Source organism: Benincasa hispida, chromosome 11 (assembly GCF_009727055.1).
Source record: "Benincasa hispida cultivar B227 chromosome 11, ASM972705v1, whole genome shotgun sequence".
NCBI classification, from domain to species: Eukaryota; Viridiplantae; Streptophyta; class Magnoliopsida; order Cucurbitales; family Cucurbitaceae; genus Benincasa; species Benincasa hispida.
The window spans coordinates 10,490,081-10,507,564 of NC_052359.1; the positions used below are offsets into that span (position 1 = coordinate 10,490,081).

At 34.0% G+C, this 17,484-nt stretch overlaps 1 protein-coding gene and 1 long non-coding RNA gene across 2 annotated transcripts; both read right to left on the reverse strand.

The window, feature by feature from the left end:
- Positions 1-8,438: 8,438 nt before the first annotated feature.
- On the reverse strand, positions 8,439-16,226 carry LOC120090294. The gene is made up of 8 exons (XR_005485502.1): positions 15,577-16,226; positions 13,773-13,927; positions 10,980-11,085; positions 10,204-10,906; positions 9,328-9,495; positions 8,996-9,070; positions 8,812-8,907; positions 8,439-8,714 (listed from the first exon to the last, which is right to left on the reverse strand). It is a non-coding gene; the product is annotated as an uncharacterized LOC120090294 (long non-coding RNA).
- A 199-nt stretch (positions 16,227-16,425) lies between these two features.
- On the reverse strand, positions 16,426-16,743 carry LOC120090552 (caffeic acid 3-O-methyltransferase-like). The gene has a single exon (XM_039048278.1). The coding sequence runs from the start codon at positions 16,741-16,743 to the stop codon at positions 16,426-16,428; it is 318 nt and encodes a 105-aa protein (XP_038904206.1).
- Positions 16,744-17,484: the final 741 nt, after the last annotated feature.

Below are 17,484 nucleotides of genomic sequence, written 5' to 3' on the forward strand. Positions count from 1 at the left end.
ACCATTTTGGTTATCACTTAAGGGATGATCCACTTGTATGTCTCCACATACATGCTTAAGTTACAACCACAACCAGGGATCTTAGTTTATTGGTTTGTGGTAAAGCAATTAAAACATCTCATGTTTCATACACAACAATGAAGAAAAATCTCATATTATTACATCACAAGCGTTTGTTCAATACAAGTGTTTACAAACTACAGGACCCAACAAGAGTTTAGGGCATCAACCTCAACACAACCAAGTGGCCAACGCTCTTAGTAGGAAGAGCGAGCATGCAACCCTGTGCATGTTTGTGCATCTAAAAGCAAGCAGATTGAGTGGAATCGTGCGTGAAACTATCAAGGCATACTTGACAAATGACACATCGGCTCAAGCCATTATGTAGTTAGCCAAAGAAGGAAAGTGTAGGGTTGTATGCCTTAAAACTCGTAGTTTATTATAAACATATTCTATTTGCAATAATGATGTTATTGGGGTTTATTCTATAAATATGTTATTGAATATGTAAATTGCACTTTTGAAGCCTAAATCCAATAAACTAAGATCTATGACTATTACATGAAGATTTGGACTTTATGTGGAGACATAAAATGGATCAAGTTCGAGTAAAATAGCAAAAATGATCTATAGTATACGAATAAGATTGGGTACCTTAATCTGGTAACAATATTGGATGCAGATTACTTTTTTATAAACGATATGATCCTAAATCATTCATGTGTAGACATGCGAGTGAGGGCGTCCTATGCAATGAGTTCGTATAAGATCAGACCAAGAAACAAGTCACTCTTACGCTATAATGTTGTTTACTATTTAAGACTGACTATTTCAAATCGATGAGCTAGATAACTTGACTTTAATCCTAAGCTAACTATGGACTTCTGTTTATTTAGGATTATCCTTAGATTTGCATAGGTGAGGGTTGGCTCAACAACGTCAACTCAATAAGCCTCTCATTTCAGGGGTAAGACTAGGTAGATAGTTGGGGACATATGGTGCAAGATGGAATTCACTCATACCCGCTTTTAGGGTTGGTAAAAAGGTTATTTTCTTATGTAATCTCGGTCTGGAACAAGGGGCCCTATCTTCTCACTGACTTGAGAGGGATTCGGTTTGGTGATTGGATTACAAACCAATTGTTCATTAGAGGATCAGTGGGACTTAAGGAACAAGATATAATCTCGGGGATAATAACAACATTTCTCCCAGCCGTTATTACGAACAACCTGTGAATGGTAACTTACTAATTATGGTTAAATCTAGTGGACAGAAATATATCTACAGTGAGGGAAATGCAATTACTAGGTTTTAACTACTAGACTTTAGTGAAGTGACCAAATAATTAACAAATGTTGATTAATTCTGATTAAAGAGTTTAGCCAATTAATCTCATATCGTTGGAGCCCATGATTTATAGGTCCATTAGGTCCCCCTACTAGCTCGCAAACGGATTAAACCTTATAATAGCGTGATGAGTAAATTTGAAGCGTTTAAATTTAGATTAAGGGAATTAGTAACTATATATAATATAATTACACGTTCATTCAACGAATTAAATGAAATTGGAGAATTGGATAATATTTAAATTTGATTTAAATATTAATAAAATGGATAGAGATCCATGGTTATAGAATTGGTGTTTTATTAATTTAATATTGGATATTAAATTATTTTAACTAATTAAATAAATAAATTTTATTTAAAATTAAGCATTTGAATTAATTGTATTTAAAATTGAAAATTTAAATTTTGAAGTTTGAAAAAATTCAAATATATAAAAAAAAAATTATTTTGATTTGATTTTTAGAAAATTAAATTAAATATTACAATTGATTTAACAGAATTTTATTGAAAATTCAAATAAAAAATGACTTTAAATTAATTATTCAATTTATGTGGATTTTTACCACTTTCAACACCTAAAAATCCACCCAATTTCTCAAGTAGGTGGTGTCAACCTCTTATGAAGAGTAATGGCATGTTGAAGGAGAATAAAGCTCAGCTCATTGAGCTGAGATGAAGGCCATGCAATAAGAATTTTGGCTGGAAAAAGGAATTGAAGAAGAGTTCTTCAAAACTTATACAGAAAAACAATTTTTCTTCAATAGAATTCCCTCCAATTTCAACTTATCTTGGGATCCACTACCCAATCTAAGGTCTAAGAGAATAGTAGGGAAGATCAAATGGTGGTCTATAAAAAATTGCTAAGGAGAATCAAGCTCAATTTGAAGATTGATGAAGTTCTTCAAAGGTAATTTCTTAAACCCTTTTTTCATTTTATGAACATGCTTACTTAGATGCTAAAATTAAGGAATTAGAGTGCTTAATGATCCTGATTTCTTCCGATGGCTGCATGCTAACTCCATCAGAAAGATGGCCAGTTTTGGGTCGAAGACGACTTACTCTACACTAAGAGTAATCGCTTTTATGTTCCCGATCTGGGAGCTATGAAGATTACTAATGAAAGAGTGTCATGACACGCCGTAGGCAAGACACAATGGTTGATAGAGAATTTATGTGCTATTAAAATAAGGTTACTATTGGCCAAGTCTCCCAGACGATTTCATTCAATTTACCATGACTTGCCTTATCTACCAGCAAGATAAAGTTGAAAGGGCGAAATTAGCGGGACTGCTGGAGCCCCTACCCGTGCCTTATAAACCGTGGGATAGCGTATTCCTTGACTTCATCACCCATCTGCCCAAGGTTAGGGAGTTTGAATAGATCCTCGTTATTGTCGTCCAGTTCTTAATATATGCCACATTTATCCCAACGTTGAAGATGTGTATGGCTGTGATGACTACCCAATTGTTCTTCAAACACATCGTGAAATTATGGGGTGTTGCCGTAAGCATCATTAGTGATCGCGACGGAAGATTCACTGGAACCTTTTGGATGGAACTGTTTAAAATATTGGGATCTACGTTGAACTTGAAAGAATATCTGTATTACTTCATCGAAGCTAGACAACGAGACCGAACGCTTTAGTAACATGCTTGAAGAATATCTGTATTACTTCATCGAAGCTAGACAAAAGAATTGGGTTTAGTTGTCAGATGTGCTCAATTTAGCTTTAAGAGTCAGCAAAGCTCCTCAACCAAAAAGACGCCATTTCAGATAGTATATGGAAGATAACCACTCATGCCACACATGGTGGACCACCCCTACATGGGCAAAAGCCCTCAGGCACATAACTTCATGAAAGAGAAGAGCTAAACCTCCGAGATAGCACGCACCTACTTAGGGAAAGCATCAAGGAGAATGAAGAAGTGGGCTAATAAGAAGCGTAGGCCCCTCGAGTTCCAAGTTGAGGATGAAGTTCTGATCAAGCTATGTCTAGAACAATTTCGTTTTTAAGGCTAGAGAGACTAATGCCTCGTACGAAAATATGAAGGACCGGTTAAGGTAATTGAGAAAGTCGGGAAAACCTCATATAGGGTTTAGTTACCCTCGTGGATGAAGATCCATCTTGTCATTCACGTGATTATATTGAAGCGCTATCACTCCAATCCAAATGATGAGCAGCGTAACATGTTGATGCATCCACTCATCACGATGAAGAATTCAACTGAAAAGAAAGTCGAGCGGAATCTGGACAAACGTACACACCGTATTAGAAGACTAATACGAGAACTGATAGAATTCTTGGTGAAATGGAAGGACCTCCCTGACGAAGTAATTAGCTGAGAGTACACAAAATACCTAAAGAATGTTGCTCCAATGATCACTGAGTTCGAGTAGCCCGTCAACCAATTAAGTGGAGAGAATGTCATGGTCATGCTTGTTTAGGACCTGTTGCCCATGGTCACCTGCCCATCTCAACCTTTTTTTTTATCATGCTTTCATCTTATGTATTCCATTCGGTAAGTTAGTTTGCTTTATTAGTTCATCTTGTTGTAAGTGACCACTTGCCTATGTCTATATGAAAGAGTGATAGTTATAAAATTGCTCAGAATGCACTATATGAGGATAAGATAAACCATCACATCCTCATACCCGGAGCGATATGCTATAAAGTCGTTGTTGTTGCTCATTTCATTCTAGCTTACGATAATCTTTCTTCTCTCAACTTATACTTTTAAACATTTGCAAAATATTTTTCCTCTAAACCCGTTTTCTCAAGATTAGAGGTTGCGAGAGGCACCCGGTGTGCCATCGATGATTCATATTCGAATTGGCTGACTTGTTCATTAGCAGGAACAAGTGCTGCATAATTGCTAAATGAAGCTTCTGAAAGTGTGATTGTGACGATCCTCACATCACATAAAAGAAAACCTAGGCTTTCAATATGGCCCAACCTAAAAATTAGGCTCAATTGGGCTAAAAAAACACGAGGTCAAAATAAAGTCTTGCTTGTGCAACAAGTGGGCTGGACACCCACAACAATCTCCCCCTCCAGCCTAAAACGAGGAAGACTCAATCAAATCCATGATCACTTAAACCACATCCCGACAAGCTTACTACAAAGTTCAATCTTGCTTCTAGGAACTACCTTAGTTAACATATCTGCACTATTTTTGTCAGTGTGGATTTTCTTTAAATTCAATCTCTTCTCTTCAATTACATCTCGTAACCAATTATATATAATGTAAATGTGTTTAGGACGAGCATGATACATTGGATTCTTGCTCAAATCCATAGCACTCTGAGTATCACAAAATATAACATACCCACCTTGCTTCAAACCCAACTCATGAATGAATCTTTTGAGCTATAATATCTCTTTGCATACTTCCATTGCTACAATATACTCTACCTTAGTTGTGGACAATGCTACCATTTTTGTAACTTTGATTGACATGAAATGGCTCCCCCTGAAAATGTAAACACATAAGTTGAGGTAGACTTTCTATTATCAAGATCACCTACCATGTTTGCATCAATATAGGCTTCAAGCATAGGTTTGCCACCTCCATAACACAGACTCAATTTGGAAGTGCCCCGCAAGTATCTGAAGATCCACTTCTCTACTTCCCAGTGATTCTTACTTGGATTGGATAGAAAAAAATTTACTAAACCGAATGCATGCATAATATCAGATCTAGTACATACCATAACATACATCGAAGAACTAACAACATAAGAGTAAGGAATGAATGACATAAATTCTTTCTCTTTTTCTGTTGTAGGGCAATCTTTCTTACTTAGCTTAAAGTGTGTTTCTAACGGTGTATTAACAGGCTTAGCATGCTTCATATTGAACCTTTCCAGCACCCGTTCAATATACTTCTCCTCAGATAACCACAATTTCCCAACTTTCTTATCAGGAGCAATCTCCATACCTAAGGTTTGCTTTGCAAGACCCAAATATTTCATGTCAAATAACTTGGACAAATATTTCTTCAAATTTTGATTCATATCTATATCTTGTCCAACTATCAACAAATATAAAAGAAGAATAATGAAGTTATCTACAGGGAACTTTCTAAAATACACACAAGAATCAGCTGTAGTTCGTTTATAATCATTGCTTATTATAAACGAATCAAATTTCTTGTATCACTACCTTAGTGTCTATCTAAGCCCATAAAGACTCTTCTTTAACAAGTTTATCTTTCCCTTTACCTTGGTGTCTGTCTAAGCCCATGTAGATCTCTTCATGCAAGTCACCATGTAAAAAAACAATTTTTACATCAAGTTACTCTATCTCAAGATCAAGACTTGTTGTTAATTCCAATACTATTTTGATAAATGTCATTTTGACCACTGGAGAAAAGATCTCATCAAAGTTAATGCCTTTTTTTCTGGTTACATCCCTTAATTACTAATTTGGATTTATACCTGATGCGTTATTTTATGCGATGAAATAATGGAGTGGAATGTGTTGGTGGAAAATGCATTGTGCAAACAAGTTTTCTCAGCAGGACCCAAGTATAAATCCTATTGAGTTTCCTGGCAAGCCCAGGGTCGAACTCAGAGACTAAGGAAAACAATATGTTGTGATAATTTTTAGATTACTTTGCGATAAAAGTGATTATGCGACAGATACACTGAGTATGCGGCGGATTTGAGATATACAAATGATTCTAAGAGTTGGTTGGTTTGTTGTTTACAGTATAAAAAGTATGCGGCAGATTTGAGATAAAAGTGAGTATGCGACAGATACACTGAGTATGCAGCCGAAGGGGTTGAGAAGGTCTTTAGCTATTGTTTCTCGAGAATGCGTCAAACTATGCGATCATGCTACACTCATGCAACAGCAAATCATTTTCCATATCAAATGTGGTGGCTTCTGTTTTAGGATGCATGCGATGAATGCGATAGTGTTTATAGAACTTATTCCTAAGTCTCTACTTCTTGCCTATGCGATGATACAAGATGCACATAAAGACAAGATGACCACATACAATCATAACCTATCTCTAGGATGCATGCGATGCGTTAATAGTAAACAGAGCTTATTCCTAAGCTTCTATCTCTTAATTATCCATTTCTAATCTGACTCTCCCGAGCCTAGATTCTAATCTGACTTTTCCAAGCCTAGATTCTATCCTTAGACTACCCTCTTGAGTATCTCTAATGGACGAATGATGCATACATAATACAAGATAATCGTATAGAGTGAAGATTCCTCATTTATGCTAGCTAAGTGTTTCTCAACCCATTCGACAGATTTAGCTACTCATGTGTAATGTGCAGAGAGTGAACAGATATAAAGGTGCAATTTCGATTTATATAAATAAGTTCAAAGTACAAAATGACAATGGAAAATAAGGGTAGAGAGCCTGGTAGAAATTCTTTGCTTCCCAAGGCTTTTACACTGTTATCTCTATTCTACTCAAAAGATGTTCTTTCTTCTGCAAGAGTTGGCCCTCTCTCTGATCTCGACGCTCCCAGCACTCTTCCGAGCTCACCAGAACGATCTCTCAGAGTAATCTCCCTTCACTCGCTCCCACCTTCTAAGGCAAAAGAAAAATTATGAACAAGGCTACTCTATCTATGGGGAAATTCTCTAACTGAACGAACTCCTTCACTGAAGGTGGCCTTTAGTATTTATAGAGCTTCGGGGTGAAAGGCTTCTTCTCTCTAATGATTGTATTGATGGGATGACATTAATTCTCTATTTGATGCGCCGAATATTTGTCACCGAAAAGTTGAGTGTATTTGCTGCAGTAGATTGTTAACAGCCTGTCTCTTATACACATCTAGATGTGTATAAGAGACAGTTCTAGCTCTATGCGGTAACCTTCTTGAGCAGATATTCGCGAGCGTAAATGGCTGCATAGCCTTGCGTCAACGCAATCTCTTAATGCTGTCTCTTATACACATCTAGATGTGTATAAGAATGATGTTCTAGCTCTATGCGGTAACCTTCTTGAGCAGATATTCGCGAGCGTAAATGATCGCATAGCCTTGCGTCAACGCAATCTCTTAATGCGCTCGGACGTTAATTTCTATGGATCGCATTTCCGCCTTGCGTCAACGCATTTTCTGCATAAAAATACATAAGTTCGCTGTTTTAATGTGATTGGCACATGCGACCGCAATATTATGAACTTACTGCTTTTGGACGTAATATTGTATTTTTTTATCATTGCAATCCTTCATTATTTTATGAATTTATGCTGTAATAACGTGTATTTCTGCCCGTTATCACACCTCCAAAGATTTGCGTTGTAATAACATGAAGGTCTTTAATGTCGGTTGCAACCGACATTGAACGCCTTTAATGTCGGTTGAAACCGACATTAAAAGTCTTTACTGATTAAAGCCTATTGGTTGCAACCGACATTTTGCAACCGATATTAAAGCATGATTTTTTTAAAATTCCTAACCGACATTGAAGCCTGAATCTGTCCCTTTTTTTTAAATTCCGTTGCCAAATCCATTTTTTTGATCAAATAAGTTAAAAACCACATTATATGTCTCATGTTGGGTCAGAAAATGTTCGTCATTGTTGTATATTAAAAAGTATAAAAAAATTTGCATGGCGAGCCCATCAATATTTGTCTTCCACCTATGAATTTATTCACAAACAAGAATCAATATTTCCAATCCATTACATGTACTCATCAATATTTGTCTTCCACCTATGAATTTATCTACCAAAATTTGCAAATCAATACCAGAACCAGACTTTCATATAACAGCTTACACCAAAGCCATCGTTTCTCTCATTCACAAATATCAATTAGTACTAATTCCATGAATAAACAAGAATCACAATACCAGAACCAAACTTTCATAGAATACAACTTACACCAAAGCCATCATTTCTCTCATTCACAAATATCAATTAGTACTAATTTCATGAATAAACAAGAATCACAATACTAGAACCAGACTTTCATAGAATACAACTTGCACCAAAGCCATCATTTCTCTCATTCACAAATATCAATTAGTACTAATTCCATGAATAAACAAGAACCACAATACCAGACTCACAAAATACAGCTTCCAATAATAAATAAATCATGTCTTCCACCTATGAATTTATCCATAAACAAGAATCACAATACCAGAACCAGACTTTCATAGAATACTTACACCAAGCCATCATTTCTCTCATTCACAAATATCATATTAGTACTAATTTCATTCACAAAGATCATGATTAGATAAATTTACATTCATTCTAAGTTAAAATTTACATTCTATTGAGATAAAAAACAAGAATTACATCCTTACACAAATTGACCAACAAAACTTGCCCATTGGGTCCGAATTACGTCGATCTCTCCTTGCATATATGCATCTTTTGTATTGAACTACAAAAAGGAAAAAAAAAAAAAGATAAATTCAACATAAGTTTACGTCCATTTATTAAATTAAAGTTAGTACTATATAAAAAAAAAATTTACGTACGAGGCTAGTAATAGGAGTAATAGGATTATGCACTATTTCGTGTATATACTTTTGCACATAGTACCCGCATCTTACAGAATCTAATTGACGAGGGCACTGCATATAAAGAAGTTGAAAAAAATTGTTAAATTGTTATAAAGAAGTCGAATGAACATAAATTGTTAAAAAATGAATACAAATTTACCTTTTTACAGGTTTCCATTTTGGAGAAGACCGATAGTGTTGGAGATCGTGTTTGGCTTGCCATGTTTTCAATCCACTAAATAGTTTAAAAACATTAGTTAAACATAAATACTTCAATTAAGAGCTAAGAAAGTTCAATTACACTTATATATTTATAACTACATGAAAATCCTCTTAAACCTTACTTTGAAGAGAGTCCAAAACATAAACACAATTTTCTTGTAGATTGATTACAATCAATATCCAATGATAACTATAATAAGCAACAATTTTGAAATATTAGTACATGTATAATGAAAATTAAAAATAACTTAAGAACTTGTATCTACTTACCGTGTGTTACATGGAATGAGGACTAATTGGTCTAAATTAGCCAATTCTAGTTGATTGGCTAAATTTCTGGATCAGATATCTTGAGACTTCACGTGTGGCTGTATTCTTGCTTGATCAATTATAAAAAACTTCTTCGTAATATCACAACCACATTCATCCCAAAATTACCTAAACAAAGTAAAAGTTATTATTTATCAACATGAAACAAAGTATACATGAGTGAATCTAGATGAGTAATACTTATGCAATGTATGTCAAAATATATATGTAGCCTATTTCAACCATATTGCAATATTGGAGCAGATCATCGCGGCCTAAATAAATAGATTTGTCTCTTCCAAATATATGCTTGTCCAAAGAGATACGGATCATGTCTACATCGTTCATGTTATGCATGGCATGTCCATTCAATAATTTGGTAGTACCATTAACGTTAGTATATTTGGAGGACTGACTGAAGCTCTTAATTGGTAAATGATCCTACTATAACCAAAGTTACAAAAATTTAAAGTAGGAAAAATAATAAATAACCAAACTCAAATACTAAATAGGAAACATACTTTTTTCTCGTCAACCATAACTATAAGTTCATGAGAACAATTTACGAAGTTGCCCATTGCTTGCTTTAAGAACTCTATTTTACCTTTCACAGGAATCGGTATAGGCAAATCTTCTCTAATGACAATGTCAATAAGAATTTAACAGTTAAGCATGACACATCATCATCAAATCTTGTGGCTACTTCAACAATATTATTTACAGTTCCTATAGCCAAGTGGCATGGTGTCACCTTAACAAATTTAAAAGAACTTATGTCATGCATGGTTAAGCACATACAATATGATTAAAATTTACAAGTCACAATAAATAAATTACCTCCAAATCTTCTTTAGACATCTTCTCAGTATCTTCTTCAGATGCATTTAGTGCAACACTTCCAACAGATGATTTGGACTGATGAGATTGTCTGTCGTGAGTTCTTTCTCTTGATACTTTACCATGTCGAACATTTTTTTTTTACTAGACCCTCTTTCAATTTCTTGGCTAATGTAGCATATCTCCTATTTCATCTTCATAAAAATCATCCTCAATTGTTCGTTGTAGAGATGTTAAAATAAATGACCAACCCGAATTTACAGGGTCTTTTACATAGAACACTTGTTTTGCTTGAGAGGCTAAAATAAATGGGTTTGATTTATGTCCAATACGATTGAGGTCCACAATAGTAAACCCAAACTTCTGTTTTGACTCCAGTTCTATTCTCAACCCAATTACATTTGAGTAAAATAAATGATAATCCATGATAGTCAAGCTCCCATATTTCTTGTATTACACCATAAAAGGTCATATCTGACATGACGGGCCTTTTATCCTTAGCACTAGAGACTTGCATTGTGGTAGCCGTTATACTAACTCCACTATTTTGAATCCTTCTAACATCATTGCAATTCTTTGTGTGATAGTAGTAACCATTGACTACATAACCAGGATATTTTGCCACAGTTGGACAAGGTCCATTAGCTATCCATCTCAAAGAAGGCGATATGGATTTTTTAGGAACTTCGAGAGCTAGTGCAACCTACGATATATTTCATAATATTTTAGTAGTTAACATTTAATTATACATCAAATAGTAGGTCTTTAGAGATTACCCGTGTGGACAACCACCAACTGAATGTACGATTATGCTCTTCTTGAAGCCATTTTCTACTTTTATGTTTACCAGAATTGAGCTTAGACAAAATATTCATATGTTGCCTATTATAAATGACAAAGTTAGTAGATTATTGAATAATCAAGTAACCTAAAACGAGAATAAGATGGAGATCTACATAATCGACGTAAGAAAGCACATCATTTACATTTTGAATGACATAAAGATGAGCTTGATCCAACTCATCCTTACTCGATCTGATAAAAGAAGCAGCTGGCTACTCTATCAATGTTTGAATTTGCTGTCTTTGTTGATGAGTTTAGCCCAATAGAATTAACCCCAGATACGAATTCAGAACAAAACTCTCTAGTCTATTCAACAATATAATTTTCTCCAACACATCCTACTGGTCGATTTATATTTCGTACATAAGTTTTCAACACTTTCATGTATCGTTCAAAAGGATATATCCACCTCAAATAAACAAGTCCACAAAACTCAACTTCTCTTATGAGATGCACTACAAGGCGTACCATTATTGTGAAGAATGATGGAGAAAAATACTTCTCTAAGAGGCAAGAATGACAACGATATCTTCTTGCATACCCTTTAACTGAGATGAATTGATCACCTTGCAACATATAGCATTAAAGAAGAAGCATAGGCGAGTAATTGAAAGTTTTACATGTTTGGGTAAAATATCACGAATGGCTACCGGTAATAATTGTTGCATAAGAACGTGATGATCATGCGACTTAAGCCCGTAAAGTTTCAAATCTGTAAGCGACACTAAACTTTGAATGTTTGATGAATAGCCTTCAGATACTTTAATTTTTGATAGTACCTTACAAAAGCTCAATTTCTCAGCTCGTGCTAATGTATAACATACAGGAGGTAAAAAGACTTTTTTCTCTCCTACTTAAGGGGCTAACTCTGATCTAATGTTCAGTTCCACCAAATCTAATCGAGTCTTTATTGCATCCTTAGTTTTATCAGGAATATCAAGCGATGTGCCAATAAGATTTGCACATACATTCTATTCAATGTGCATCACGTCTAAACAACGTCACACGTCAAGATACTTCCAGTATTCTAACTCGAAAATAATAGATTTTTTCTTCCAATAAGTTGAAATGCTATCTCCACTTTCTTTTATTTGATACTTTTCTTATCAAATGAATATTGATACTCACTTATTTTTGTAAGAATTTCTTTCCCACTCAATGGTTCTGGACCACATTCTAATTCTTGTGTGCCATTAAAAGTTTTCTTTTGTTTCTTATATAGATGATTGGGGGGGGTAGAAACTTGCAATGCCATCCTCTTCTCTTTTGGTAAATAAGTGGATGAAGTATTCTCTCCAAAAATTGGACATGCATGATATCCTTTAACCATATAACCACACAAGTTACCATACGCAGAAAAATCATTAATGGTCCATAATAAAATGGCTTTAAGTATGAAACGTTGTTCTTCATATGCATCGTAACATTCTATTCCATCTTTCCAAAAAATTTTCAAGTTATCTACTAACAGAGCTAAATAAACATCTATGTCATTTCCCGGTTGTTTAGGACCAGATATTAGTGCAGTCAACATAAAATATTTTCGCTTCATGCACAACCATGTAGGTAGATTATACGTCACTAACATCATTGGCCAACAATTATATCTACTACTAAGACCTCCATGTGGATTTACCCTATCTGTCGAAAGAGCAAGACGAAGATTTCTAGGCTCTGACCCAAACTCTGCCCACAAATTGTCTATTTTTTTCCACGATAGGGCATCTTTGGGATGTTTTAATAAACCATTTGTTTCTTTTTTTTTTAGCATGTCACGTCAATAAACTTACTGTTTCTTTACTTCGAAACATTCTTTCAAATCTTGGAATTCGGGAAAAATACCACATGACTTTTGCTGGGATATTCTTAGCCCTATCATTTAAATTTGTTTAAAATTTTCATCTTGACGTACCACAAATGGGGCATACATTTGCATTAGAGTGTTCTTTTCTAAACAAGCAACAATCATTTCTACATGCATGAATCTTCTCGTACTTCATTCCAAGAGTACCCAACATCTTTTTTGCTTCATAAATAGAAGTTGGAATTTCATTAGGACTAGGTAATATGTCATGAATTAATTCCAACAACTCAGTGAAACTCTTATGGCTCCATCCAAATTTAGTTTTTAAATTATATAACTTCACCAATGTAGATATTTTGGAAAAAGTTTTACAATTTGGGTACAATGGTATCTTCGCATCATCTAATAATTCGTCAAAATTATCGGATTTTCCACTAAAATAGTTATTGTATGCAGCCTCAAATATTCCAATTGTGTCATCAACATCAACATCATCCTCATCAACTTCGTCTCTTTCACTAGTAAACACAATTGTTTCTCTTAATTGGAAATGATTCATCGTGAAAAATCCATGTCTGATAACTTTGATCTATACCATTAAAAAATAAGCGTTCTCTTATTTTGTTCACATCTAGAGTCTTTGCATTAACACATTTCAAACATGGACAACTCATAACATTCGATATATTTGAATGTTGTAGAACATTTTTAATAAACACCTCGACCCTTAAACCATACTCAGCTAACATTCTATTAATTTTCATCCATGACTTATTCATGATTGTAAAATATGCAACTTAATCTACAAAAAAAAATAATAATAAGGGAAAATTTAAAAGCGTAAAATTATGATTGTAAAATATGCAACATCAACAAATTTAGAACAAATAGACTTTTAAGATAAGCATCTTATAAATATTACCTTGTCCTTGTTATTAATGTTGTTATGAAGTCCTTTTTGTGTTGGGTGCACCTTCTCCACTTGTCAACCTTCTTAAAACACGTCCAATTCAATCTTCCTATCTTCCTTCCAAATTCTCAAGAATCACAATTTAGTTTTACACGTCAAACTTGAACCTAACAAATGAAAAACTTCACTCAAAATCAAGTATTGAATCAAAACAAATATCAATCCACACAAATATCACAATAAATCGTGTCCTTAGACCGTGTTTTATATGAGTCAATACCAAGGACCCAGTTCCTATCGATGAAAAGAAAAGCCAAAAAAAAACATCATCTCATTTTCTGAATAATAAAGTAAGAAGTTGTGTTCAAAAAATACAAGTAATATCTAATTGAAAGCAACAAATGTTTAATTCTAAATATGCAGTTAAACAAGCAAACTCAAAGGCTAAAAACATACTTCACTAACAATCCAAAGTTTGAACTCTTTAATTTCAAGCGAATTAATCATAGAGAAAACGAGATAGTGAAACCAATATCCAATTAGTTCACACATCTATTAAGCAAAATAAAAAAGGCATACCAATTAGGAGCTACATTGATAAATGCTACATAATACATCATCTCATTTTCCATGTTTTATGAAAAGGAAAAAGAAAAAGAAACTTTCATATTTCTTACAACGGTATGAACACGATACCACTTTCATCTTTCTTACTTGTTTGGCCCTTTCAATCTCTATAAGATCACACCTGATAACGACTCACAAAAATCAAACAAAGATTTGGAGTCTGCTAAATTTAAGCCTCAATATCATCAGAGTTCTCCATCATTTAGCAAAAGGAATAAAAATTATCCTACTAGTTTTGAACCATCTTATCTATAAGAACCATTAACATAATAGAATTAAGCCAATACAAACTCAAATAAATAAAACCAAGGCTTCCTAATGAGGTGGAGGAGAATCAAATTCTCAACACACCACGAGCTTAACACTGAAAAAGTTTATGGAGAGCGAGAGAGAATTGGATGTCAATTTATGGATTTGATTTGGTGGTTTGTAGAACATCCCAATAGGAGAGGATTAAACCAGAAAGTAAACTAAAAAAAAAAACATGAAAAGAGAGAAAAAGAAGTACAAACAAGAAACAATTACAACTTAGAAGTAAAAGCTTGAACATGTCTCAATGACCAGAGGGCTTAATCTAGAAGTTTGGGAGATGTCATTTCCTCAAGTGGGCAAGTAAAAAATGACTTCAATTATCAACCCTAACCATCCAACAATCTCACAGTCTCTCTACTAAAACTATTGGGTTTTATTTAGTCAGGCATTATCACAAATAACAATTGAGAAGTCAAATTAATGCCATTAACATAATCTATAGAAATTGCAAATTTATATAAGAAAAAGTAAAATATACATCATCTGTTGAGTAATTAATACTCCTAACCCCTTCCCCTTTGGTTCTATCCTTGAAAAACTGTAGCAACCAAAATCAAATGACAAAATGTCATCAACATAATAATAATAATAATAAAATTAAAATCTTCTACAATTTGGTAACTAATTAACTCATTTTACAATCTAAACGATGAATTCAAAAGAAATTTGCTTACAAACTAGTTTACATTGTATCGAAATTTTCACTTGTTGCTTTTATCATTTGAAATCAAAGATTATTCAGAATAACCCTGTAAATGGTTTTGTGAAAGAATGTGTATGGAAAAGAAAAAAAAAATTAAATAGCAAAAATTTGGGGAATTAAAAAACTAATGAAAATCAATAAAAACATCAAAATTTCAACACTATTCAAACATACCTCATTCAACGTCGGAGACTACAAGGTCTACAGTCCTCATTCACGTCGACGACGTGAAGGAGATCGACGGAGACGGGCGAGCGACGGCGTGAAGGAGATCGACGGACGAGCGAAGAAGGGTGAAGGACAGGCGAGTGAGATAGGGTTTGGGCATAAGAGAGGGAGGTGACGGATATAGGGTTTTATTATTTAATAAAATAAGAAAAAAAAAATTACACTTTTAATGTCGGTTTTAAACCAACATTAAAGATTCATTTTTTTTAAACTGACATTATACATCCGATTTCACTTTTTCCAATCGACATTAAAGTCCAAATTTCTTCTAGTGAAAATTTATCTTGTTTTTGAAAAAGTAAAAGATTAAATGACGAAACATATAAAGTTGTAGGAAAAGATAGTGTTTACCACCTTAATTTTAAAAAATCAAAAGTCAAAGCGTCGTTTGGTAACCATTTTGTTTTTAGTTTTTGTTTTTTAAAATTAAACATATATACATTACTTCCACCTCCAAATTTCTTTCTTTGTTAATTACTTTTCCCCAATCGTTTAAAAACCATGCTAAATTTTTAGAATTAAAAAAATAGCTTTCAAAAAGTTGTTTTGTTTATAGAATTTGACTAACAATTTAACCATTGTAAATTTTTGTAAGAAATATGGATGAAATAGGCTTAATTTTTCAAAACAAAAACAAAAATCCAAATGGTCAACAAACGAATCAAAATTAATTAAATATTTTTCCATCTTAAAATCAACATTAAAAAGAGGAAAAAAAAACTCAGAAACTATTTAGACAAAAAAAGGAGGAAAATATAGTATTGAAAAATGAAAATGTAAAGAAAAGAGAGCAAATCAGCTATGGAGAAGGTTTTTATCTTGAAGCAACGATAAAAGTGGACCGAACGAGACACCATCTTCATTACGAACATAATACTTGGAAACCGGCGTAAGGCTATAAAGTCTCTGCACATTCCCATCTTCATCAAAGGCCAAAGAGTATCCCACAACCGAGTGGCTCGCCAAAAGCCTCAACATCCGATCAACCATTGTCGCCGCTTCGGGGTTTGTTGTGGTCTCAGCCGCTATCTCTGCCGGAGAGAGCTCGGCCCCATTCCTGGCCTTGGCCAAGATCTCAAACACGCCGAGCTCGAAGGCTGCTTGGAGTGTCATCGGCACCACCGATAAAGTAGCCAATTGCGTAGCATAAGCATAGTGTTGTTCTTCTTGGGCAGTGGCAGCATTTGTCGAAGGAAGTGATGGTTATTTCCTCTGCCGTGGAAGCCATTTCTAGCTGGAGTTGTGTGATGAAGAGGGAAGTTGAGGCTGTGGCAATTTATTTGATGGATAGAGTTGCAGAAAATGGGTAGTAGAGAAAAAGGCAATAGAATGTTTGATTGGTTGTTTCGCATCCCAACAGAAGTTTTAAATTTTTTTACAAGGAAAAGACAACGGATAAAGAAAAGGAAAATACTTGAAATGGAAACACTGTTCAATTCTCAATTTGGTTCTCAATCATTTCAAATTTTCAATTAAAAATACTTAGGCATCTCGAATAGTACTCATGTTTGTGCATTCCACCAAATTGTTCAATCATAATTTATCATATGATAAATTTTACTTTTCTTTTTCTTTTTCCAGAATATTTTAATATTTCTTATTTTAGTGGTGGAAAGGGATACACAAAAATGGGTGTATCCTGGGATACACTCAAGTATCACTCTTTTCAATTAAGTCATTTTGTATATGACAACAATTAGGTGCAACGACCTGATTATACATGCATTCTTTCTTTTACAAAAAAAAAAACAAAATTTTTATTGGATAATTGTCTAGGCTACATAAAGGTACGTATACCCAGATAGTATCCATTTTTTTTCTTTTATATATCATTAAATTATTGTTTTATTACTA